Source organism: Muscardinus avellanarius (genome assembly GCF_963383645.1).
Source record: "Muscardinus avellanarius genome assembly, chromosome: 14".
Classification (NCBI taxonomy): Eukaryota; Metazoa; Chordata; class Mammalia; order Rodentia; family Gliridae; genus Muscardinus; species Muscardinus avellanarius.
The window spans coordinates 57,568,512-57,596,205 of record NC_137800.1 but is presented as its reverse complement, the minus strand read 5'-3'; the positions used below and the strand labels follow the sequence as shown (position 1 = coordinate 57,596,205).

At 41.7% G+C, this 27,694-nt stretch overlaps 2 protein-coding genes across 2 annotated transcripts in view; one reads left to right on the top strand and one right to left on the bottom strand.

Annotated features, from left to right (window-relative positions):
• The window catches only part of ADAM9 (ADAM metallopeptidase domain 9), a gene marked incomplete at both ends in the record, with an annotated part of 117,749 nt that extends 106,482 nt beyond the window's left edge, over positions 1-11,267 (bottom strand). Inside the window, one exon of the mRNA XM_080710259.1 lies at positions 11,174-11,267. Coding sequence (XP_080566385.1) covers positions 11,174-11,267 — 94 coding nt within the window. The remainder of the gene's footprint in view (positions 1-11,173) is intronic.
• A 587-nt stretch (positions 11,268-11,854) lies between these two features.
• On the top strand, positions 11,855-22,111 carry TM2D2 (TM2 domain containing 2; the record flags this gene model as incomplete). Its single annotated transcript, XM_080710715.1, has 4 exons — positions 11,855-12,078; positions 12,832-12,919; positions 18,452-18,567; positions 21,898-22,111. The coding sequence occupies 4 exons, from the start codon at positions 11,855-11,857 to the stop codon at positions 22,109-22,111; spliced, it is 642 nt and encodes a 213-aa protein (XP_080566841.1).
• Positions 22,112-27,694: the final 5,583 nt, after the last annotated feature.

Below are 27,694 nucleotides of genomic sequence, written 5' to 3'. Positions count from 1 at the left end.
GAATTTAGAAGGAAGATGCCCCAGGGCTCCAGTACCAAAAAAAAGAAAATAAACAAGCAAACATATACCACAATTCCCATGTTGAACACCAAAAGCACCATTAATCATTTATTTTTAAAAGGGTTTTCAAAATTTTAGCATTATAAAATAAATATACAAAAAAATAATAAATAATATGTAAATAAATATAAGTAAAATATGTAATACATAAACTAGATTCAACATCTTAGCAATCAGAGATGCAAATCAAAACTACCCCCAATTAGAAAGGCATTTTATTATTAATAATCATATTATTAATAATATTATTAAGAATTAATTGTTAAAAGCACAATAATGCTGGTGAGGTTGTGGAGAAGTTCGAACTCTGACACATTGTTGGAGGGATTGCAAATTAGTGCAATTATCTTGGAAAACTGTGGAGGATTCTCAGAAGAATGGGAATGAACCTACCATACAACCAGCTATACCACCCCTAGACTGCCACAGTAACGCATGCATATCTATATTTATAGCTGCACAATTTATAATTGCCAAATTATGGGACCAACAGAGACCTCCACCAAAAGATGAATGGATTACAAAATTATGGGACATATACAAAATTGAATTTTACTCAGCCATAAAGAAAAAAATTATGCCATTTGCAGGGAAATGGATAGAACTGGGGAATATGATGATAAGTGAGATCAATCAATCACAATAAGTGAAGGGATGATGTTCTTCCTTATAAGCTAGGGAGATACTGGGACACAGGAAGAGAAGGGAGATGAGGAAGGAAAAATCTTAGTGAAGAAGGAGACCTAACTGAGGGCGATGGAAGAGGGGAGGCAGACTTGAGGGAAACACCTCAATGGTCACGATGGACATACACAAAACTCTTCAAAGCTAATCACTGAGATGAGCACGGAAATGTGGGAAGGGAGAAGAAGTAGGGTGAGAACTGAGGGAGGACTCAAAAGTAGTGTACACGTATGCCTCTATCACCCTGAACTTCATCAAGATCTAGGATTATAATGCACCAATAAAAAAATAAATATAAAGCCAGGTGTGATGGCGCACGCTTGTAATCCCCGCGCTTGGGAGGCTGAGACAGGAGGGTTGCACAGGTTCAAAGTCAGCCTCAGCTACTTAGTGAGGCTCTCGGCAACTTAGTGAACCCTGTTTCCAAATAAAGTATAAAATAGGTCTGGAAGTGTAGCCCAGAGGTAGAAAAGCCCCTGGGTTCCATCCCAGTATCACAAAAAAAAAGTAAATAAATGAAAAGAAAAGAAAAATAAAAAATAATATACAAATATAAATAAATAAATAATATATAAATTATATATATGTATATGTATTTGGTAACAGAATTGAATCCAAAGGCATTCTACCTCTGAGCTCCAGCTTCAGCCTTCTTTTAATTTTTATTTTGAAACAGGGTCTCACTAAGTTGCTGAGAATCTCACAAAGCTGCTGAGGCTGGCCTCAAATCTCTGATCCTCAATCTCAGTCTCTGAAATACTGTGATTATGGGAGTACACCGCCATGCCCAGCTCCCTGGTTTCTTTAAATAAGAGCTATAACTATGACACAGACTTCTTTTGAAAATCCAAGGATCCACTTTCTGACTTAAATCCAGGGCATGGAGTTCCAAAACATTGTAATAAATGTACAAATTTGGGGAATGCCATTCTAAAATAATATACACTAACTGGATGAGAACCCTTCCCATTTTTTCCAAATTCCTTTTTTTTTTTTTTTTTTTTTTTTTTTTTTTTTTGCAGGTCTGGGGTTGGAATCCAGGGGCATTACACCTCCAAGCTACACCCCTGCCCTATTTTTTATTCTTTATTTTGAAACAGGGTCTCACTGAGTTGAAGAGGCCTCACTAAGTAGCTGAGGCTGTCCACCCAGCCTCCGGAATGCTGGGATTACAAGCTTGCTCCACCAAGCCTGGCCCAAATTCCTTTCTTATCTCCCTCTCTCTTTTTTTTTTTTTTCTTTGTGTGTGTGTGTGTGTGTGTGTGTGTGTGTGTGTGTGGTACTGGGGGTGGAACCCAGGGGCTTTTCTACCTCCGGGCTATACTGTCAGACCTATTTTTTATACTTTATTTGGGAACAGGGTCTAAGTTGCTGAGAGCCTCACTAAGTGGCTGAGGCTGGCTTCGAACCTGTGCGATCCTCCTGTCTCAGCCTCCAAAGTGCTGATAGATGCACCACACACCTGGCTTATCCTCTTTTTTTTTTTTTTTTTTGCAGGTCTGGGGATGGAACTCAGAGGCATTTGACCTCCGAGCCACACCCCCTGCCCATTTTTTATTCTTTATTTTGAAACAGGGTCTCACTGAGTTGCAGAGGGCCTCACTAAGTAGCTGAGGCTGTCCGTGAACCGCGATCCTCCAGTCTCCTCCAGTCTCGGCCTCCCAAATGCTGGGATTACAAGAGTGAGCCACCACGCCTGGCTCGGCTTATCCTTTCTTATCTCTAGTCTGGTTTCTTTTTTCTTTTCTCCAGCTCATATCCTCCTCATTTTTCCAAATTCCTTTTTATTTCAAATTCTACTTTCTTACAGGAACCAAAATAACATTTTCCCCATGTTACTATAAAGAAAATTCATTAGTATTATTTGCATAAAGCTTTAATCTCAACTACAGACATTTTGGGCTGGGAAATTCTCTGTTGTGGCCTCAGGCCTCATCTTGTTCAACCTAGGATATGTAACAGCAGTACTGGCCTCCACAAACCAGATGCCAATAGCATCCCCCATCTGTGGTACTAGGGGTGGAACACAGGGGCTTTTCTACCTCTGGGCTATATTCCCAGACCTATTTTGATACTTTACTTGGGAACAGGGTCTCACTAAGTTACTAGAGCCTCACTAAGTAGCTGAGGCTGATTTCGAACCTGTGCGATCCTACTGTCTCAGCCTCCCAAGCGCTGGTATTACAAGCGTGCGCCACCATGCCCGGCTTGTGTACTATAATTTAGAGGAAGTCTAAGCATGTTTTTAACAGCAACTGTAGTAGAAGGAAATAAGTCAGAAGAATTATACCTAATTGCAAGTCAAACAAATGTGAATGCCAAACCACAGGCCTTCTCCTTTCTTTCCTGCTTATTATCTCCACAAATAGCCACCTTTAGATGATTTTTGCACTTGCACTGTAGAAAACAAACCTGAGCTCCACATTCAGGCTGAATGAGATAATTCTGTTGTCCAAAGTATTTTTTAAAGACAAATGTAATTAGATCCATAAAACAGTCATCTGAGGCCACGTATTTTTATCCTATTCACAAGGTCAATCTAAAATAAATGCATATCATATTAATAACAACCGCCTTCAAACATACTTTTAATTATGATCTCCAGTTATGTCCTACACTCTACATGTTGGTATTTTATTGTTTTTGGTTTTGATACTGGAAGAGAATCGTGGGCATTCTATCTCTGAGTTACACCTACAGCCCTTTTTAAATTTTTTTTTTTTTTTATATTTTGAAACAGGGTCTTGCTAAGTTGCCAAGGACCTCACTAAGTTGCTGAGGCTGTCCTCAAACCTACAATTCTCCTGTCTGTACACCACTATGCCCAGTTCCTCTTAAATGTCTTGAGTTTTGAATGTCATATATGTATATATTTATAATTACTGGCCTTTACATTTAAAAAATACTTTTGTTTAAAGTGCCCCCTTGGGAAAAACACCAACCATTTACAAGATATAATGCTCTTAAAGAATTAGTTTAAATCCCAACTGGGAAACTGAGTTCCTGAAACCAAGGCCAATACTTAGTCATCACGTAATTTCCTGGATGAATACAGTAAGAATTCAATATTCAATAAAATAATGTTCAGTAAACAACTATTCTGATCTTTATGGCTGGACGTATACAGTTCTCTTAGTTGTAATTATTGTATACAATCTAAAGCGAGCCTTATTTTATTTTTGACAAGTTGATCTTTTTTTTTTGCAGTACTAGGGATGGAACCCATGGGCATTCTACCGAGCTAAACCCCCAGCCATATTATTTATTATTATTATTATTATTATTATTATTATTAATTATTTTAGTCTTTTATTTTTGAAACAGGGTCTCACTGAGTTGCAAGGGCCATGCCAAGTAGCTGAGGCTGTCCAGGAACTGCTATCCTCCGGTCTCCACCTCCTGAATGCTGGGATTACAAGGTTAATCTTTTATGCCAACTTGTCCATACATCTACAGAGCCTCCACATTTGTTATTTTAACAGCAATGCTCAATACACTCTCCAAGCTGGAACGAAAGCTTAGGCCCAGGGTATATTTGAAACAGGATTCTGCGGTGTCAATGAGGCTAATCAGAAACAAAAAATTCAGGGGTCTACTTTTCTGAGGATTTTAATGAGAGAGGGGGAGGGATCATTCTAAAGTGACTTAAATCATGAAAAATCTCATTAGGAGAAAAATGTGTCAGGAGTGAAAGGGTATTCCTCATGCTTGAGAATGGTTTGGTCCTACAGTATCATATGTTCATTGGTGACTATTTTTTTTTACTTATCATGAGCTTTAGTACCCTAATTCTTATGTTAAGATAAATATAAACAAACTTAAACACAAATTTATAGTTAAAAACTGGCCAAACTAAGAAAATTCCTTAGGTTCCATCGCTCACTCTTTAAAGATGTGACACAAGCAGAGTCCTACGTATGATCAGTTTGGGGGAAACTGATTTTAAGACAGTGAGGGACTCCCTCATAAAAGCAACACACCTTAAGATTAAGGGGGTGCCGGGCGTGGTGGCACACGCTTGTAATCCCCGTGCTTAGGAGGCGGAGACAGGAGGACAGCGCAGGTTCGAAGCCCCTCGCCGGCTTAAAGAGACCCTGTTTCCAAATAAAAATATAAAATAGCTCTGGGAGTGTAGCCTGGAGGTAGAAGGGCTTCCAGGTACTCCAGTACCACCAAAAATAAATAAATAAATAAATACAAATAAATACAAATAAAAATAGGGCTGGGTTGGAACTCAAGAGTTAAAATGTCCCTGAGTTCAATTCCCAGTACCAAAAGAAGATAAGAGTTCTCTCCCAGCTTAACTCATAGCTCATAAGCTATTTAGACCATAATGTGGATCTTCCCTCACTTGCCAACTCTCAAAGTCTTAAGGGTCTCAGAAATCAGGTGCATCATCAGAGCCAACCCTCACAACTCCCTGGGACAAAGAGCATAAAGGAAAAACTGTTGGAGGAGTTGCCAAAACCGTAAATTCCTAGCACCCTTAACTTGTTACTTGGATGATTTGTTTTATTCCATGCCCAACTCTTGTTATCTTAGCAGCTGTAGTAAATGGTCCTTATCACAAGGCAGTTACCTGGAGAAGTGGTAACTCTGGGCTCCAGGCTGACCCACTGACCTTGCCTTTCTTGGAAGTTAAGCACCCTTACAGGAATTTAAAAAAAGAAAAGGAAGGAAGCAAGGAAGGAAGGAAGGAAGGAAGGAAGGAAGGAAGGAAGGAAGGAAGGAAGGAAGGAAGGAAGGAAGGAAGGGAATACAGCCGGGGCGTGGTGGCCCACACTTATAATCCAGGCTCTTAGGAGGCTGAGACAGGAGGATCACAGAGGTTTGAAGCCAGCCTCAGCTACTTAGTGAGGCTCTCAGCAACTTAGTGAGACCCTGTTTCCAAATAAAGTATAAAAATAGGTCTGGGAGTATATCCCGGACGTAGAAAAGCCCCTGGGTTCCACCCTCAGTAACACACACACACACACACACACACACACACACACACAAATACACTTTTTGAAATATGCCTAATGCCAAACAACATTCCTAAACTCTAGCCGACCCATCCACCCCTATCACTCTCCTCAAGAACCTGGCTCTCTCCTGTGGCCTTGGAGTCAGCTTGACATTCTTGGTCCACGCTGTGCCTCCCTTCTGCTTGAACAAGAAGTCCCAATAAAGTTTTTATGGCAGAGTAGAATTCCATAGGCTGGTTCCATAGTTTGGCTACTGTGAATTGTGCTGCTATAAGCATAAGAATACTTGTATCCCTATAGTAATCTAACTTCGTGTCATTTGCTAGAAAATGGATGGAACTGGAGATTATGCTAAATGCAACTAGCCCTCACAGAAAGTGAAGAGTCTGTTTTCACTCATGTGGAAGCTAAAGGGAAACTGGGAAACAAAGAGGACTTCAGATAAACGAGGGGAGACACTAGCTGAATAGCGGAAGGGGACTCGGAAGGGAGGTAGAAAAGTGAAAAGGGATATCTAATGATGGAAGAAATTTAAATAATCCTTTATTCATTTATGAAGTTACCTGTATCATTAATATTATCTATGAGAAACAGAGGGAACAGGATGGGACCTGGAGGGATATACACAATAAATATTATATGCATCTATGTTTCAATCACTCTGAATCTCACTATGACGTATAGTTATAATACACCAATAAAATAAAATAAAGAGTCTTATTCCTGCCACAGTTGCATCTCTGGTTCTTCTGACGAAAATCACAGAAATCCATGAGTCTGGCATCAATCTGACTGAAACAGATTACATTTTCCATCACAAAATGTAAAATAAGGCAGGAGCACACCTGTGATCCCAGTACTTGGGAGGCTAAGACAGGAGGATCACAGGTTGGCAAGACTCTAGGCCCCGAGAGACTCAGCAACCTAGCAAGATCCTGTTTCAAAAAAAAAAGACAAGGGTGTACCTCAGAGGCAGAGTGTCCTGGTATTCAATTCTCAGTACCAAAAATAAAAATGGAAAATAAGCTCTCAATATAAAACAACGTAGCACAATCCAACTTTGGTTGAGTCTATGTTGAACCCATTCAAAGGTTATAGAGGATGAGTTGCTCTAATATACACATAAAAAACGAGGTAGGGAGTGGGGGGGGGAGACAAACTAGTATCACGAAGTTATCTATGCTATGTGGTTGAGTTTGTAGCTATTACCAAAAAAAAAAAAAAAAAAAACTTCCTTATATAGAGCATGCACATGTTGGGGGATTTTACAGTAAATCAGAATTTTTAACAAAGAGTGAATATAAAATCAAATTTAGTAAAGGTAAAATTGAAAGTGCTTTTTAAAAATTGTCTTGAGCCAGGCATGGTAGCACACACTTGTAATCCCCGCGCTTGGAAGGCAGAAACAGGAGGATCGTGCAGGTCCGAAGCTATCCTTGCTGGCTTAAGAGACCCTGTTTCCAAATAAAAGTATAAAATAGGTCTGTGAGTGTAGGGAGTGTAGCCCAGAGGTAGGAGGGTTTCCAGAAACCCCAGTACCACCAAAAAAAAATTTTAAATTGTCTTGAGCCAGGCATGGTGGTGCACACTTGGGAGGCTGAGACAAGAGGATCGCAGTTCACAGACAGCCTCAGCTACTTAGTGGGGCCCTCTGCAAATCTGTGAGACCTTGTTGCAAAATAAAGAATAGAAAATAGGGCTGAGGGTGTACCTCAGAAGTAGAATGCCCCTGGTTTCCATCCCTAGTACCACAAAAAAAAAAAAAAAAATTTGTCTTGAAACCCAGCAAGTAGTTACATACATATATCAATAAAAATGTAATCTGTTTCAGTCCAATTGATGGTAGGCTCATCGGTCCCTGTGATCTTCATCAGAAGAATCAGAGGTACAACTGCAATGGAAACAAGACTCTTCATTTTATTGGTGCATTATAATTATACATCATAGGGAGATTCAGTGATAACATTTATATTACATGTAAATATTTTCTTGTTTATATAAAAGTTTGAAAACCAAACCATCTTTAAATTTAAATTTTCTATGCAGCATAAACACACACCTATAAAATTCAAATAATTTTCTAGCACCTAAAAATGAGATTAGAACGGATCCAAGTTCTTACTATAATAATGGGGTTTGATCCCCCTTATTACAAAAAAAGAAAAAGAAAAATGTCTAAGTCTGTGCATTATACTTACTACCTTAAAAGAAAAATCAAGAAGTTTAATACCTGATTCTCACTGCTATGTTTTATAACTGATACAAAGTTAACTTTGTCAGCCCCAGTTTTTCAGAAAGTTACTAAAAATTAAAAAAGGAAATTATACTTCCTTTTTTAATTGACACAGTGTTATAAAAGGTAGTAAAAATCCTACAAGCCTATTGAACTCCTGAGGTAACTAATGTGTGGGCAATACTTATTGAGTCCTCAGATTTCTCAAATTTCTCTTTCATTTGCTCAAGATCTTTAAGTCCATGTTTTTTTGTTTTTGTTTGTTTGTTTGTTTCTTTGTTTCTTTTGGTGGTGGTACTAGGGATGGAACCCAGAGTCTTTCTACCTCCAGGTTATACTCCCAGACCTATTTTATATTTTATTTGGAAACAGGGTCTCACTAAGTTGCTGAGAGCCTCACTAAGTAGCTGAGGCTGGCTTCGAACCCGTGCGATCCTCCTGTCTCAGCCTCCCAAGCACGGGGATTACAAAGCGTGCGCCACCACACCAGGCTAAGTCCATGTTTTAAACATCCTGTATTGCAAAAACTTAGTCAGCTGATTTAGGAAGAACATTCCCCTCAGGAAATACAAGTTGACTCACTATACTCATTGCCAAAGCCTCCTAACTGCAAAAACTCAGCTGATTTAGGAAGAACATTCCCCTCAGGAAATACGAATTGACTCTCTATACTCATTTGCCATGGCCTCCTAACTGGTCTACCAGTCTCCGGTCTCTCCCTTCTAGAGTCTATCCTCTGTTGATTGTAAGTCTCCTTAAAAATCTTCATTCCCCAAAGAAGTTCCTACCCCTTAGCTCAGCAGAGAAGCCCCCACCCCAACTGGTACCAAACTACCTTGGTTTTATCCCCTCATCTACCTCTTTCATACACACTACCCAAAGACTTACTGAAATTCTCATCACTATTTTCTTTCACTCCCTGCCCATAAGCTCTTATAAAAATTCTTTTTAAAATGGATTTCTACCCTTTTTCTTGAAAAATTTACCCATTTAACTCAGATCTATCACTTTCTTATATAAAATCTTCAACATCCCTCAGCTACATTAAGCATATTTGGTTACCCTTTGCCCCTCCACAAGTATTGAGGGTGATGTTTATAGTTCAATAAATGCTGAATATATTGTGAACGAGTATATTCACACTTAAATTAGAGGCTGGCCATAACCTGTTGAAGTCAAAGACCACAGGACATAACATTTATCTATAAGTATGTAATAGTAAATGTAGACATGAACTAAAAATGTCATTGACTTATATTTATAAATACACAAAGTCAAAGATTACTAACCCTCCAAAAGTATGATCAACTTCACCTTAAATATCGGTACACTGTCAGCCGGGCGTGGTGGCGCAAGCTTGTAATCCCCGCGTTTGGGAGGCAGAGACAGGAGGATCGCTCAGGTTCGAAGCCAGCCACGCTCACTGGCTTAGGAGACCCTGTTTCCAAATAAAAATGTAAAAATAGGTCTGGGAGTGTAGCCCGGAGGTAGAAGGGCTTCCAGGAACCCCAGTACCAAATATATATATATATATATATATATATATATGTACACTGTCAAGAACATAGTCTTGCCAGGCATGGTGGCACACACCTGTAATTCCAATACTTAGGAAGCTGAGACAGGAGGTTCGCAGGCAGTCTCAGCAAACAGTGAAACTCTAATCAACCTAAGAGACCCTATTTTAAAATAAATAAAATCAGGCTGTGCGTGTATCTCGAAGGTAGAAGGCCCCTGGGTTCAATCCTCAGTATCCCCACACATACAAAAAGTAGTCCTAAACAGAAAAGATTTGGCAGTGTCCTATTCAAAATAATTTTTAATATTTTGAACTTAAAGATTTCTGCAATAGGGCAAAATTCACTTAATTTAAAAAGAAAAAGCCAACGAAGTAATTAATTTGCTAAAAGTCTGCAGTCCTGCGCTGAAATCTTCCAACATCATCTCTAAACAATTCTGAAAAACTCTCATTTCTCCATCATATTCCAGTTTTGATACAAAAAGTACAACTAGAGCCGGGCGTGGTGGCGCACGCTTGTAATCCCCGCGCTTGGGAGGCTGAGACAGGAGGATCGCACAGGTTCGAAGCCAGCCTCAGCTACTTAGTGAGGCTCTCAGCAACTTAGTGAGAGCCTGTTTCCAAATAAAATAGGTCTGGGAGTATAGCCCGGAGGTAGGAAAGCCCCTGGGTTCCACCCCTAGTGCCACAAAAAAAAAAAAAAAAGAAAAAAGAATGTACAACTATGCAATCAACTCAAAAGCCAAAATAAACGATTTGTTTTCAGAAAGAAATTTTGTTGAGGATTTATTTCCACTATGCTTGGGCATCTCCAATATAAATATTCTACATATTCACGGGAAGTCTCACCATTCAAAAGCGATTTCATATAAATGGTTTAATTACCAGCGATAATCCCGTGGCTTGAACAGTGCAAGGATTATCTATAAGTATTTAAGACAATGCGAAACCGGTACGAAGTCAGAAAAAGACAAGCAGTAGAAATGTAACGCTTGGTTTCCAAAAAACTATTCTGACCACAACCAAAATGGCCCAAGAGCCAGGCGTGGTGGCGCACGCTTGTAATCCCAGCATTCCGGAGGCGGAGACCAGAGGATCGCGGTTCTTGGACAGCCCCAGTGACTTAGTGAGGCCCTTTGCAACTCAGTGAGACCCTGTCTCAAAAAATATAAAGATTAAAAAATAGGCCCGGGGATGTAGTTCGGAGGTAGAATGCCCCTAGGTTCCATCCCCAGTATCGGGGGAAAAAAAAAAAAAACAAGAAAAATGAGCCCCTTTCCCTTATTCCATCACTGTCTCTGCGGGCCTAAAAGGATGACTCCACTAATAAAAAAAATGTGTCCACATCTCTCAAATCATGATAACCTGAAGCAAAAGTTCCCTCTCCCAGTCTCTCTCCAAGTGACATCGACTCCACTAGCCAGAGCCGGACCCACTTCTCCAGCGCGTTAGCGGGCACACACCTCGGCGCCCGGAGGTCGGCGTCCGACCCGAGGTCCCGGAGTCTGCGGGGCCGGCTTCGCTAGCGGGGACGGGGGACGGAGCCAGACCTCCGGCCAGGGCCGGGAAGGGCTCGGGGCGCCAGATTCCAGCCTCGGGCCCGCCCGGCCCGGCCCCGCTCCGACCCCGGGTCCACCCAGCCCGTCCCTCGGCCCCGGGCGTCAGCCCAGGGAACCAGCTCCCCGAAGGACCGCGGAGGCAGACACCCACCTGACCGCTCCCCACCGAGGGCCGGGCCCACAAGGGCAAACAGCAGGAACCACTGGAAACACAGGGCCCCGGCCGGCGAGCCGCCCGGCCCCATCTCGCCAGCTGCGGGCTCCACTCAACGCCCGGGCGCCTCGGCCTCTCCCATCATCTTGCAACCCCGCCGGGGCCCCTGGGCTGCCCGGGCGCGCGCGCTGGGGAACGTGCACGCGCGCGGCACTGACGCAACCCAGCCCGCGGCCCGAGCTCGCTCCCGACATCGTCAGCTCGCAGTGCTGACGCAAGAAAAAATCCGGTCCGGGGCGGAAGCAGAGGATTTCTAAACCTGCCACCAAATCCCGCGCGGGCCGGCCCCGCCCAGTCTTCTCCGCCCCGCCCCCTTCGCCCGGGCCCGCCTTCTCTTAGGGTCGAGGAAACCGATTGGGCAAAACACTCGAGTGAAAGGAGGAGGAGCGTGCGACCCAGAAGAGGAATTCAGCCCAAAGCGCGGCACAGCCCTATCCGCTGGAGAGCCTTTTATGATTGGCTGGCGGGGGTGGGCGGAGCGTAGAGCTGCACGCTCATTGGCTGCTTGTCGCCCAGAAGTGAGACTACTCTGAGAGGCCTGACAAGGCAGGGCTCTGGTCGACGGATCCGGGCTGGATTTGTGATTGAGACCCGGCCTGCTCCGCTGGGCCGGGGAAGATGATGCTGGGTGGCTGCCCGGTGAGTTATTTACTGCTGTGCGGCCAGGCGGCTTTGCTGCTGGGGAATCTCCTTCTGCTGCACTGCATCTCCCGGAGCCACTCCTACAATGCTACGGCGGAGCTCGAGCTCGCATCAACTGGCACCGCCCACCCCGAGGGCGCGGGGAGCGCTCCGAGCTGGGAGTACGACCCTCATTCGCCAGTCATCCTTTGCTCCTATCTGTAAGCTACCCAGTCTTCAAAGCGGGTGGAGGTGGAGAATGGGCCGGGAAGATGCGGGTGTTGGGGGAGGGGGAGAGGAGACGCTGCTGGTTTTTTTAGATCTTCTCCACCTGAAGACCGGACTCTAGTGGAAGGTAATTTTCCTGACAGTTTCCTCAGTTATCTTACTCTTGGCAGGGGAAAACCTTGTGTGTCGATAGCAGATCCCTTGTTATCCCGAAAGAGGAGTACTAGGAAGGAGTGACATGTCCTTTAGAAGTATTCTAGGCTGCACCCTTTAGCCAAAGCAGAATCCACCGGTGCTGAGGCACAAATAGAGTTGATGACTAGGCCTCCTGCCCACCCCCGCACCCCCCGCACAAGGGTTTTTTTTTTTTTTTTAAGCCACATGCTTTGCAGGAAAATAAATTTAGGAAATGCAAAGAGGACTGGGAATCCTTTAACTTAAATTTTCCCCCTGTTGCCTTCTGGTTTGCCTAGGTAAGAAATGAAGCCGTGGCAGAAGTAGAACCCATGTAGAAGCAGGACTAGAAACACCTCCCCAACAAAAAGGTCATTTGGGTGGCCGTCACTTTACCTGTTGTGCTTCCCTTTGCCACCACCACTTGGTTTGGGAAAGTGTATACAGAGTGAAACTGAGCCCCCGAAAATTTGGCAAATAACTGTTTCTTAACTGTTTTGATTAGATGCATATAAACGGCAATTCTCAAAGAGGATAATGATTATGATCATGATCTTACTGGTGATTTACAGACCTGATGAATTTATAGAATGCGAAGACCCAGTGGACCATGTTGGAAATGCAAGCGCATCCCAGGAACTTGGTTATGGTTGTATCAAGGTGACTCTTTGTTTTGTCCTATAAGCAAACTCTTCCATAGAGAAATAATAAAGAAATGCTCGGGAGCATACAAAGTTACATTTTTGTAGAAATCCATCCAGATGACTGTTACTGAAAATTCCCACCATGACCAGGATCAATGGCTCAAGACATGTGGTTTCCTCAGAAAGGAATAATTTCTTTCCCATAAACACTCAGGTACAAAAGCCAACCTCTGTCCTTGCTTCCTTTGGCCATTGAGATTGACAGATTTGAAGCTAAAAATGTCACCCTATCCTTCAAGACATACTCTCTCCTGAAAGAACAACAACAACAAAAGACTATTTACTTTCTAAAACCAATGGCGAACCAGGTGTGGTGTGGCACGCCTGTAATTCCAATTCTTGGGAGACTGAGACAGGAGTATCACAGGTGTGAGGCCAGCCTCAGCAACCTTGTGAGGCCCTTTACAACTTAGTGAGTCTCTATTTCCAAATGGGAAAATAAAAATAAGGGTGAGGGTGTAGCTCAAAAGTAGAATGGCTCCGTATTCAATCCCTAGTACCATAAATAAATAAATAAATAAAAATATTAAATACAAATATATAAATAAATAAATCCAATGGTGAATTGGGTGGTTTTTATTTAAACGTGCAGCTGAAACAAAGCTCCCCTTGCCAATGAACATTTCTTTTCACCAGGCAAGCAGGTTCTACCATGTCCCTAGAAAACAGTGTCTATCAATATGTCTTTGTATAAGGTTAAAGTATTCCTGAGGAAGCCTTTATTAACAATGGCCACCTGGAATGGAAAAGCCATTCTAATCTATTAGTAATTTCCCTAAAGCTTAGTGTATTTACACTTCCTAGGTAATCTCTCAAAAAACCAATGAAGTGCATGTAACTCTTCTACACCACGGATTCACCGTTATATTATTATGCAGGATTCAAGCCAGGCATGGTGGCACACAACTGTAATCCCAGTACTGTAATCCCAGTTCAGGGGAATCACAGGACAGTCTCAGCAAGTAGTGAGACTCTCATCAACCTAGCAAGACCCTGTTTTCAAATAAAAATAAAATAGGGCTGGAGCTATATCTTGGAGGCAGAATGCCCCTGGGTTCAACCCCCAATGGCACACACACACAAAAAAAAAAAAAAAAAAAAAACCTGCAAGATTCAATCAGGTATTGAGAAAACTATTGGAAAACATTTCTTATACTAAATCAGAGAAGAATATCTTCTTGACAACAGTAAGACCAGAAAGGCAATTCTCACTGAACCATGTGTAAAGTATTTTAAAAATAATGAAATATTGTGCTACTGATAATTATTTTTTTAATTTTAAATTTATTTTTTTATTGGTGCACTGTATTCATACATCATTATGGGATAAAAAAAAAAAACTTTGTAGACATACATGCACACATCGCCCAATCAGCCCCTACCCCATTCCCTCCCCATCCCTCCTTCCCATGCTTGGCTTAGTGGTTGACATCTAGTATTACAGCAATTTATCCAAAATTAAAAATGATAATCTCACATAACAGTTTCATTTGTCTGATACCAAGCTTTTGATGACTTAAAGATAACATTTCAATATTTCTTTTTGCTTTCTTTCTTACCAGAGAATATTTTTTTATTTATTTTTTAGGTGAAACTATCATACATTTATTTATTTATTTTTAAGAAAAAATCTATCCTAATGTGGAATATGGACTGATTTCAAACCATATAAAGCTACAATAATTGAAACAGTGTAGTACTGTTATAAAGGCAGATATATAAGCCATTGGAGTTAAAAGCCTAGAGCTAAATTCTTCCCTATATTGTCAAGTTATTTTTGACAAGGTTTCCACGAACATTTGGTGGAGGAAATAATAATCTTTTAACTAAATATTGTTGAAAAATAATAATTACATGAAAAAGAATAAAATTGGACCCTTACCTAACACCATATACAAATATTAACTCAAAATGGATAAAAGACCTAAATATATATCTTAAGACTATAAACTTTTAGAAGAAAATCTGGGTCATAAAACCTCACAACATTGAAATTGGCAGTGATTTCTTGGATATGATTTCAATGGCACAGGCAACAAAACGGTATACAAACTCCCTAAAAAATAAAAAGATATTGTATATCCAAACACAATGTAAACAGTTAAAAGTTACTGATAGAATGGGACAAAATATTTCCAAATGCTATATCTGAAGGTATATTAATATTCCAAATAGAAATCCTAAAAATTAGCAACAATAAAAGCAAACAATACAATTTAGAGATAGGTAAAAGACTAACATAAATAATGAATCTCCACAGATAACTAATCTTAGTTGTCTGTTGGATAGAAAAGCTTGTTTCTCTGGTTCTGGTGTGTGTTACCTATTTCTTCTTTGTAGTTAATCTCTTTGAGTATTTTCTCTAGCGCTGGTTTTGAAGACATAAATTCTTTCAGTTTCTGTTTGTCATGGAAACTTCTTGTTTCCCCATCTAATCTGATAGAAAGTTTTGCTGGGTAGGAAATTTTTAGCTGGAAGTTGTTTTCTTTCAGAGTTTGGAATATGTTACTCCAAGCCCTTCTGGCTCTCATGACTTGGTTTGGGAAGTCTGGAGTGATTCTAACTGGTTTGCCTCTGAATGTCACTTGGCCCTTTGTTTTTGTAGCCTTTAAGATTCTCTGCTTGGCTTCCACATTGGTCATTTTGACAATTATGTGGTGTGGGGATCCTCTTCTCCAATCCTGTCTAAAGGGGGTTCTATAAGTTTTCTGGACCTGTGTATCAACCTCTTGCTCTATGTTTGGAAATTTTTCTGCTATAATTTCCTTGAAAAGATTGTTGATCCCTTTGGTTTCACCTTCTTTTCCCTCCTCTATTCCAATTATTTTTAGGTTAGGTCTCTTAAAATGGGCCCATATTTCTTCAATGTCAGATTCCTGTTGTCGGAGGTTTTTTTCTAAATTAGAAACTATGTGTTCATTTTTGGAATGATCATCTTCTAAGAGCGAGATTCTGTTCTCCATGTGGTCTAATCGGTTGTTTGTACTTTGAATTGAAGCCTTTACTTCATAATTGCATCCTTTATCTCTTTTTGGCTCTCTCTGAATTCTTTTTGAAACACCTCTATTATTTCTACAGTTATTTTCCTGATTTTATCTTCTAGAAATCTCTGAATTTCTGTTTTATCAGGTTCTGATGTTGTGGGGTTGTGGCATTCATTGCTCCATTGTTATTCCTCTTTCCCATGATTTCGGAAGTTTGTGCCTTCTCTGGGTTCTTCCCTTGGGTCACTACGACTTCACTTAAGGTGCTCTGGATCTCGAGTCTGTGGTATCTCAGTCCCCACTACTCCTTTACTGGGTTGTATCGCAGAGTCTCAGACCCAGGGAGTCAATCGAGGCTGCTTTAGACCATGGGGGGTGCCAATTTGGGCATTCTCCTATGGTGTGATATCTCTGCCACCGCCACTCCCCCACTGGGTCAAGTCCCTGGGAGTGCAGTACTGGGATTTCTTCTCTAGGGGCCACAATTTGACTCACTGTTGTTGAGTGCGCCGATGGAGCTGTAGTGGACTCGGTGGATTCGCTGCTGTTGCCGCCGGTGGCAATATGGCGCTGCTGCCACGCCCTCGGCCGTGAGGCTGGCGTATTTCTTCTGTGGTTTTGCACTCCACTCTGAGTCCCTGCAGGGTGTGCTGAGCCCAGCACCTGGGAGCTTTAGATGCTCCCTGTGCCGAAAAAGCTGCCAAATCCCGCCCGGCTGTTCCGCAGCAGCTCACCTCAGCTCACTGTCCGATGCTCCTCTCTGGAGCCTGGTGGGCTGTTGAGTGCATTGGTCTGGAGCCATCCGGTGAACTCGCTGCTGCCGCCGGCAGTAAGGCGCTGCTGCTGCGTCCTCGGCCATGAGGCCGGCATATCTCCTCTGTGGCTCTGAGCTCCATTTTGAGTTCCTCTCCTCTCTGGTGTCTGGTGCTGCAAGGAAAGATGGTGCCCGCCACTCCGCGCCGCGGCTCTGGCCGCAGCACTGCGATCTGGTTTCTGGTGTCTCATTTTTCCAGCCTCTTTTTCTCTGTCCCTTGTAATTACATTTTTTGTTTCTCTGCTGATGGTGTTTTCTGACTATGAAAGGCGCTGATTTTGTAGTAATAGAGATTGGTTGTTAGCGGGGCATGTAAGCCCCACTTTTCTCCGTCGCCATCTTCCCGGAAGTCCCTGATAATTATCAACAAAAGCTCAACTAGAATTGTATAGAGATAACCTATTTTAGCCCATTTTATTTAAAAGCTTAGTTCATCCTGTGAAAGCACTTAGACTCTCACCTCACCTACAAGTCCTAAAGAATTGATAGTTCTCAGGACATTCAATTAAGCAAAGGACTAGTTCTGATTTTTTTTTTTTTACTGGTATTTAAGTGTACATTATAGATGAACTAAGATATCTGATAATCACCTATTCATGACCTAAATAAATCCCAAGTCAAATGATATTCTGAGTTATAAGTCTGTTACTTCATAATGGATATAAACAGATCTCTAATACCCAATGATTTTAAGTACCCATTCTCAAATGCTGCACTGGGTGCTTTTCCTGTAAATATAAGTATTTGGTCTGTCTCTGTGTTTTTTGTTTTGTTTTGTTTGGTTGGTTTGGTTTGGTTTGGTACTGAAGATTGAACTCAGAGGCGGTCTACCTCCAAGCTAACCCCTAGCCTTAATTTTTTTTTATTTTGAAACACTAGGTTGATGAGATACTCACTACTTGCTGAGGCTATCCTCAAACCTATGAGCCTCCTGTCTCAGTCTCTCAAGTACTGATATTACAAACATGTGTCACCACACCTACCTGGGGTCTCTCTCTTCTAAATGATATTTAATTAAAACAAATTTTTTTGTATGGAGGGTGATAAAGGGGATTGAACCCAGGGTCATTCTACCTCTGAGCTATATTTAGCCCTTCTTATTTTGAAACAGAATCTCACTAAGTTTCCATGTGCTGGCCTTGAACCTACAAGTCTCCTGTCTCAGCCTCCCAATACTGGGATTGCAAGCATGTGCCACCACACCAGATTAATTATAATGTATTTCTATATTACTGAAGAAGCCAGTTGTGAAAGCAGAAAAAAACATTTAAACAATGTACACTTACTGGGCATGGTGGCATATGCTTGTAATCCCAGCTAAGACAGGAGGATCGCAGGTTCACAGCCAGCCTCAGCTACTTAGTGAGGTCCTCTGCAACTTAGTGAGACCCTGTTTTAAAATAAAGAATAAAAATAGGGCTAGAAGTGTAGCTCAGAGGTAGAACATTCCTAGGTTCCATCCTCAGTACTGGGGGAAAAAAAAAATGACAACATACACACAGGTGGGACTAATCTAGAATCATTTGAAGCATGTCACCAAATTCTATTTTTTTAGTGCAGCTTTACCCAAACCTTGTTAGAATAATTATACTACCAATGCTGCTTTTACTGATGTATACAAAGATGTATTTTTGTGTTGACTGCTTTGGTGAGTTTGCTTTCTGTTTTTGTGTGGGTGGTTATTTCACAGTTTGGTGGTCAGGCCTACGGTGATGTTGAACACACTGCGGTCCAGTGCCGGGCCCTGGACGGAATTGAGTGCGCTGGTCCCAGGACCTTCCTACGATATAACAGACCCTGTATAAAGTAAGTATACGCACGCACACTCACATGCACGCATGCCAGGGATCAATTCCAGGACCTCATGCAGGCTGCGCACATGCTATACCACTGAGCTGCATCCCAAATTTGCACAGGGGATTGAACTCAGAGTCATTCTACCTTCCAGCTATCTCACCAGCCCTTTTTATTTTTTATTTTGAAATAAGATCTTGATAAGTTACTGAGGCTGACCTCAAACCTGAGACCCTCCTATCTACCCAAGTACTGAGATTATAGGCTTGGGCCACCACACTCAACTAAGAATGATTTTCCTTGTCATTTCTTTTTTTTTTTTTTTTGGGGGGGGGTAGTACTGGGAGTGGAACCCAGAGGCTTTCTACCTCCGGGCTATACTCCCAGACCTTTTTTATATTTTTTTTGGAAACAGGGTCTCACTAAGTTGCTGAAAGCTTCACTAAGTAGCTGAGGCTGGCTTCGAACCTGTGCGATCCTTCTGTCTCAGCCTCCCAAGCACGGGGGTTTACAAGCGTGCGCCACCACGCCCAGCTTTCCTTGTCATTTCTTGGTGTGACTTTTTCTTTCAAGTATTAAAGAGGGAATTCAGTTACTCCTGTGCATAATTCATCGACAGAGGCAATGTGATACCACATTGGACTTGAGACCAATGTGGTCATAAGTTCTAAATGTGTCTTTCACTAAACATCTGAGTGCCTCTGACCACTGTCTCCTCATCCTTGGATGAGGACCAAGTGGTCTAGCTTCAAAACTCCTGATGGAGCTGAGCATGGTGGTGCCTGCTTGTAATCCCAGTACTGAAACAGGGAGGATCACAGGTTCAAGGACAGCCTCAGCAAATAGTGAGGCTTTCATCAACCCAGCAAGACCCTGTTTCAAAATAAAAATGAAATAGGGCTGGGGGTATAGCTCAGAGATAGAATGCCCCTGGACTCAGTCCCCAGTACCACCAAAAAAAAAAAAAAAAAAATCGTGACAGGCAGAAATTCTGTGAAAATTGCCTTAGTATTTCAAGAATAAAGGTTTTATTATGAAAAGAAGGGATTTTTTTCCCTTTGAAAATCAGTTAATCTTAAAGGATTGGAGTCATTTCTGCAAATTCTGTTTAAAGGCACAGAACTTATTTATGCCATTACCTAATCAAAAAAGTCTGGCTGTATTTAATTATGATATCAGCAACTGCAGTTAAATATCTTCACAGTGTGTAAGGACAGAGGCCTCAGGTAGTCCTCATTTTTAGTTGCCATGAAATACCAGGAAAGGTGTGTGTAGATCATGCTGAGTTAAAGATAGTGCTTCCTTAGCAAAGGGCACTCAAAGGAAGCCTGTCTAGAGCAAGATGGGAAACCAGACCACTACTGCCATTGCATCAATCATGCAAATGTGCTTCAAACTTTCTTGCCCAGTACAACTCTGCAAAAGTCAGTATTTGTGCTTAGAGGTCCTTCATAGCTCACGAATACTCTTAAATTTGGGAAGGATGGGTGATAAAATGTATTTTAAAACATCTTTTATTTAGGCCACACACGGTGACACATGCTTGTAATCCCAGTATTTGAGAGGCTGAGACAGGAGAATCACAGGTTCACAGCCAGCCTCAGCTACTTAAGTGAAGCCCTTCGTAACTTAGTGAGACCTGTTTCAAAATAAAGAATAAAATATAAGGCTGGGAGTGTAGCTCAGAGGTAGAATGTCCCTGGGTTCCATCCCCAGTACCAAAAATAAAATCTTTAATTTGTTATGTATTATGTTTGATATATATATTTTTTTTTTTTTAAATCCTCTGGTTGTGGAGAGACTACCCCTCTCAAAGCTAGTCAATTCTTGAGATAGTAAAGGGCCACACAAGGAGTACATACATGATATGCAAACTAGTCAATCCAGAAACACACTTCCAGTGTGCATCCTGTATGTCCCAGGATACCACACTCCTGTCTTAATTTCCCAGGCCAGTACCAGGCAACTAGGAACCAGCCTATAGCTTAGAGCACACTGAAATTATGTAAACCAGTTAGTCTTCAACTGTTCACTCTGCTCTGCTTTGGCTTATCCTGCAGAAACCTCAAGAAAAGCAATGGCCAAAACCTTTCCCTTGGACCTGTTTTTTAACCAAGCTGTTGTCTATCCCATGTGTCCTGCATAGTAGGGCCTCCTGTCTGTAGGACCTAATGAATATAATAAACTGGGTTTTTTTCTGAGTCTCTTTTATGCCTCTTGTAGACAAATCTGCCTGATCATATCATAAGAGAATATAAAATGGAGCTTGGAAGTGTGGCAAACACCTATAGTCCTAGTACTTGAGAGGCTAAAACAGGAGGATCAAAGACCCTATTTCAAAATAAAATGGGCTAGGAAGCTGGGCGTGCTGGCACACGCTTGTAATCCCTGCGCTTGGGAGGCAGAGACAGGAAAATCACACAGGTTTGAAGGCAGCATTGTTGGCTTAAGAGACCCTGTTTCCAAATAAAAAAATATATAAAAATAGATCTGGAAGTGTAGCCTGAAGGTAGAAGGGTTCCATCCCCAGTACCACCAAAAAAAAAAAAAAAGGGCTGGGAAGCCAGGCGTGGTGTCACACACTTGTAATCTCAGTACTTGGGAGGCCAAGACAGGAGGATCACAAATTCACAGCCAGCCTTAGCCACTTAGGCCCTCCACATTTAGTGAGACCCTGTTTCAAAAAAAAAAGGATAAAAAAAACAGGGCTGGGATGTAGCTCAGAAGTAGAATGCCCCTGGTTTCAATCCCTAGTACCACAAACAAATAAATAATAAAGGATAAGCCTGGCATGGTGGCACATGCTTGTAATCCCCACGTTCGAGAGGTGGAGACTGGAGGATCGTGGTTCACGGACAGCCTCAGCTACTTAGCAAGGCCCTTCGCAACTCAGTGAGACCCTGTTTCAAAAAATAAAACACCAAAACATAGGGCTGGGAGAGTAGCTCAGAGGTAGAATTCCCCTGGGTTCCAACCCCAGTGCCACACACACAAAATAGATAGATAGATAGATAGATAGATAGATAGATAGATAGATAGATAGATAGGACTGGGGAGCTCAGATGTAGAAAACCCTGGGTTCCATCCCCAGAACCACAAAAAATAAAAAGAAATAAAGGATAAAAAAAAACAGGGCTGGGGATGTAGCTCAAAGGTATAATGCCCCTGGTTTCAATCCCCAGTACCAGGGGAAAAAGGAGGGAGGACTGGGACTGTCACTCAATGGTACAATGCCCCTGGGCTTAATCTAATACCAGTAAAAGAAAAGAAAAAAAGGAACTGCTGCACTCTTTTTCATTTATGCTCAATTCCCTATTCTTTAAGTGTCTTCATTTTGTCTAGGTACACTGGCCACTACTTTATAACCACATTACTCTACTCCTTCTTCCTGGGATGTTTTGGAGTGGACCGCTTCTGCTTGGGACACACCGGCACAGCCGTCGGGAAGCTGTTGACACTTGGAGGACTTGGGATTTGGTGGTTTGTTGACCTGATTTTGCTAATCACTGGAGGGCTGATGCCAAGCGATGGCAGCAACTGGTGCACTGTTTACTAAGAGCCGCTGTGCCTGCCCAAGGACACTTGTGAGTGCTCGTCTTCTCAGTGCATCTCTGTGGCTCAAAACTTCTTTTGATACCAGGCCTGGACATTATCTTCCGTCTTTGGTGGGGACAAGGTTTTTTTAGAAAGATTCTTGAGCCGGGCATAGTGGCGCATGCTTGTAATCCCAGCATTTGGGAGGCTGAGACAGGAGGGTCACAGTTCACGGCCAGCCTCAGCTACTTAGAGAGGCCCTTTGCAACTCAGTAAGACCCTGTCTCAAAATAAAGAGCCGGGCGTGGTGGCACACGCTTGTAATCCCAGCATTCGGGAGGCTGAGACCAGAGGATCGCGGTTTGCGGACAGCCTCAGCTATTTAGTGAGGCCCTTTGCAATTCAGTGAGACCCTGTTTCAAAATAAAGAATAAAAAACAGGGCAGGGGCTGTAGCTCGGAGGTAAAATGCCCCTGGGTTCCATCCCCAGACCTGCAAAAAAAAAAAGTAGGGCAGGGGTTGTAGCTCGGAGGTAGAATGCCCCTGGGTTCCATCCCCAGTACTGCAAAAAAGAAAGATTCTTTAGGCTTTAGATCTTCAAATCAAATCTTACTTTGCAGACTGGCAGTGACAAGCAAACAATGTTGTAGAAACCAAATTTGTACCTTTTCTCATGTGCACAATATAAAGGAGGGTGTCTAACTTATAAGCTACGGATGAGTTTTTTTTACTTTTTTTTTTTTTAATTATGGTACTGGGGATTGAGCCCAGGGGCGTTCTACCTCTGAGCTCTACCCCCGGCCCTTTTTATATATATTTTTGAAACAGTCTTACTAAGTTGCTGAGGATCTTGCTAATTTCTAAAGCTGACCTCAACCTACGATCTTCCTATCTCAGGCTCACCTCTCACACTGGGGTTATAGGCATATCCCATGACACCCATGACACCCAGCTTGGGTTTCCGTACTATTTCTGTGTATTGCTATGTCTTCAGACTTTGGAGCAGGTGGACCCAACATAATGAGCAAAGTGAGTGCCTTTTGTGACCCTGAATCTTCATGCAAAGATCCAAAGCTGAGCCACGGAAAAGCTTGAGCAAAAGTAGAAATGGCTGTGGATTTTAATACATGTTGAAATTCTTACTTTCTGCCAGGCGTGGTGGTACAGGCTTGTGGTCCCGGCATTTGGGAGGCTGAGATGCGGGTTGGTGTGGGAGGATAGTGGTTCACGGACAGCCTCAGCTACTACTTGGTGAGGCCCTTAGCAACTTGGTGAGGCCTTTTGCAACTCAGTGAGACCCTTTTTCAAAATAAAAAATGGAAAATAGGGCTGGGGGTATAGCTTGGAGGTAGAATGCCCTTGGGTTCCATCCCCAGTATGGCAAAAAAAGAAGAGGAGAAAAAAAAAAAGAAATTCTTACTTCTGAATTTAAACTGCACAATAAACTCACTACTTAAAAAAAAAAAGAAGAAGAAGTTTACCAAATCTATCTAAAATTATCTTAAGCTCTAGCCAGGCGTGGTGGTGCACCTTTGTAATCTCAGCATTTGGGAGACGGAGACCGGAGGATTGTGGTTAAGACAGCCTCAACTACTTAGCAAGGCCCTCTGCAGCTCAGTGAGAGCCTGTTTCAAAAATAGAGACTAAAAAATAGGGTTGGGGGTGTAGCTCGGAGGTACAATGCCCCTGGTATATTAGTGTACAAAAAAAAAAAAAAAATTAGCTTAAGCTCAAACAGGAGGATCATATGATCCCAGGAGTTTTAATACCAGCCTGGGAAACATACAAGATCCTGTCTCAAGGAAAAAAAAAACACAATCTGAGAACATTTTCAAGCCATGTGAAACATTACTTGCAATGTTTTTTGTTCTACATTTAAGAGAAAGAGAGATTGAGAAGGTGTGTGTGTGTGTGTGTGTGTGTGTGTGTGTGTGTGTGTGTAAGAACATGTTTTACCCAAGTAAGAGCACTTTGGTAGTTTTCCAGCCTGAGGGCTGGCTGGAGGTATATTAGTGTACAATATACCTTCAGTGACGATTCATTTCATACTGGTTTGATTTAAAAAACATAAAAAACAAATTGCCAGGCGTGGTGGCGCACACTTGTAATCCCCACGCTTGGGAGGCTGAGACAGGAGGATCGCACAGGTTTGAGCCAGCTTCAGCTACTCAGTGAGGCGTCCAACAACTTAGTGAGACCCTGTTTCCAAATAAAAAATATTTAAAAAAAAAAAAAAAGCCCAGAGGTAGAAAGCCTCTGGGTTCCACCCCCAATACCACCAAAAAAAAAAAAAAAAAATTACAAAATAAAGTTTGCCAACCTCGAGTGCTTATGTATTTTCAGTAGAGAAAGTAAAATGCAAAATTATATTTGTTTTGCTGAAAGCAAAGTATTTGAAATAAACCACCCCATTAATAAACCCAGTTGTGTACTATTATTACATTTCTTCATTTTAAGTGTGTGTGTGTGTGTGTGTGTGTGTGTGTGTGGTATTATGGATTGAACCCAGGGGCATTCTACCTCTGAGCTATACTCCCAGTCCTGTTTTATTTTTTATTTGGAAACAGAGTCACACTAAGTTGCAAAGGGCCTTGCTAAATTGCTAAGGCTGGCTGTGAGCCTGTGATCCTCCTGTCTCAGCCTCCCAGTATATAGAGGGAGGTACTAGACATGGAACCCAGGAACATTCTACCTTTGAGCTACACCCTCACTATTTTATTTTTTATTTTGAAACAGGGCCTCACTAAATTGCTAAGGCTAGCTTCAAACCTGCAATCCTCCTGCCTCAACCTCCCAAATACTGTGATTACAGGCATGTACTGTAATCATGCCTGGTTCTAATGTATATATAATTTCGTGTATGTGTGTGGTACTGAGGATGGAATTCTACCTTTAAGCTACAACCCAGCCCTATTTTTTATTCTTTTTTTTGAAACAGGGTCTGAGTTGCAAAGGGCCTCACTAAGTAGCTGAGCCTGTCCATGAACCACCATTTTCCTGTCTCAGTCTCCCATATGCTGGAATTAAAAGCATGAGCCACCACACCAGGCTCTAATATATTTTAGAAACCAACAGTATCCAACATGAATGAGTTGAGTTTCCTCTCGGCAAAATTATATTAGAAATAAGTATTTGCCAGTTTATGGAATCTGTGTATAAGGTAATATGAAGATTTCATTCAAGTAATTGTAAAACATTTCACAATTATGTAAGATAAAGTAAGGCACCCCTTCAAAAGAAAAAGACTCCTACTTAAAGGATATTGAGTCCTGAGATAGAATTAGGATGTGTTTTATAGGAACAATGAGAAACTGAACATTTTTCAAAATAAATATGATAGTAAAGCTTTCACAGTAGACTATGGTAATCAAAAAATATATATAAATAATAGTAACAAGGTAATCAGACAGTCTACTTTTTATATCCCCAAGTCAATGTGAATACAAGAAAACACCCCAAATTATAAGTGGTTTTCAAAACTCAGTTCCCATCCTTTGTGGTCTAAGTTTAAAAGAACTGTTAAATAGAAAATAAAAGAGAGACTCTAGACAAGAACCTGCTATTCAAAGGTAACTTAAAAATTCTAGAAATTGGAGCAGTACTAAAAGTTTCCTCTCACAGTAACTGACTTAAAGACAAAGAATCACAGTTAAAATGGTGCATGCCTGTAATTCCAGTACTTGGGATGCTGAGGAGTGCAGGTTCATGGCCAGTCTCAGCAACTTAGGCCCTCTGCAACGTAATAAGACCTGTTTCAAAATAAATAAAATAGGGCAACACTTCTCTAGAAATATTCTAGCATTTGTAGCAGTTTTCCTATAAACTTCAGCTTTTTCATCCCTGATTAATATGACCACCAGTCTATATTATTAAAGGTGGCAACTGTGTAAAATATTAAAACAGATTATTTTGTTCTCAAAAGTTCTGTGCCATACTGACTTTAACTTTGCTTATAATAATAGCTCTACTTTTGTTTGGTATGGTGGTGCATACCTATAATCCCAGTCCTTGGGAGACTGAGATAGGAGGGTTACATGTTTGCAGTTAGCCTGGTAACATAGGGAGAATCTGTTTCAGAATAAAACCTGAACTGGGTCTGGCGACACATTCCTGTAATCCCAGTAATTGGGAGGCTGAGATAGGAAGATCACTGGTTCACAGCCAGCCTCAGCAATTTAGCAAGGCGCTCCACAACTTAGTGAGACCCTGTTTAAAAAAAAAAAAATAGGGCTGGGGTTCCGCTTAGAGGTAGAATGCCCTCATGGTTCAATCCCTAGTACCACAAAACAATATACAAATAAAAGTAACAAGGGCTAGGGATATAGCTCAGAGGTAGAATGTTCCTGAGTTCAATCCCTCTTACCAAAAAAAAAGGAGGAGGAGAAGAAGTCAGAAAAGAAATGGATGTTGGGATATAGGAGGGCCCCTGGAGTTCAATCCTAGTACCACAAAAAAAAAAAAAAAAATTGGAAATCAGAAAAGCAGAAGCTGAGTCTTATCCAAAATATGATATTGCCGGGCGTGGTGGCACACGCTTGTAATCCCCGCGCTTGGGAGGCTGAGACAGAAGGATCGCAGGGGTTCAAAGCAAGCCTCAGCTACTTAGTGAGGCTCTCAGCAACTTAGTGAGACCCTGTTTCAAAATAAAATTTAAAAAAAGGTCTGGGAGTATAGCCCGGAGGTAGAAAGCCTCTGGGTTCCACCCCCAGTACTACCAAAAAAAAAAATAAATAAATAAATAATATATTAAGTCCTAAGTCTTGCTTCATCCCACACTTGTTTTTAATCTCCCTACAGATATTTTCAAACTCCAAAAGTTGTTTTCTATAAAGGAAATAAAAAGACATTGGTAGCTCTAAGACTAGAAATCATTAACATTGCAAGGAAGAACTTGAGTAAAAAACTCAAAAGTCTATAAATTATAGAAGAAGCTATTTCTTTTTTCTTTCCTCTTTTTTTTTTTTTTTTTTTTTTTTTGGTGGTGGTACTGGGGTTCCTGGAAGCCCTTCTACCTCCAGGCTACACTCCCAGACCTATTTTTACATTTTTATTTGGAAACAGGGTCTCCTAAGCCAGCGCACGCAGCTGGCTTCGAACCTGCGCGATCCTCCTGTCTCTGCCTCCCAAGCGCGGGGATTACAAGCGTGCGCCACCACGCCCTGCTAGAAGAAGCTATTTCTTAGAAGAGGCTCAGAGGTAGAATGCCCCTGGGTTCAATCCCAAGCACCACTTACACACACACACACACACACACACACACACACACACACACACACACACACAAAATAACCAAAAACAATAGCTATTTTTAGTTGTTTTCTATTTATCAGTTTCCCAGGCTTCCTAGAACCATGTTCTTCTTCTACTTGGCAATGAAATAGCAGCACAGTGTAATGATTCCTCGTGTGTGTGTGTGTGTGTGTGTGTGTGTGTGTGTGTGTGTGTGTCTGTGTGTGTCTGTGTGTGTGTGTGTGTGTGTTTAAAGTATATTTTTCTTTATAAGAAAGATATCCTCAAACCCCCTGCCATCTTTGGCACTTCTTCATTACAAACCAGGTAATAAAAGTTCAGTTTTGTTAAGTAATCTCTCTTTAAAGCAAGATAC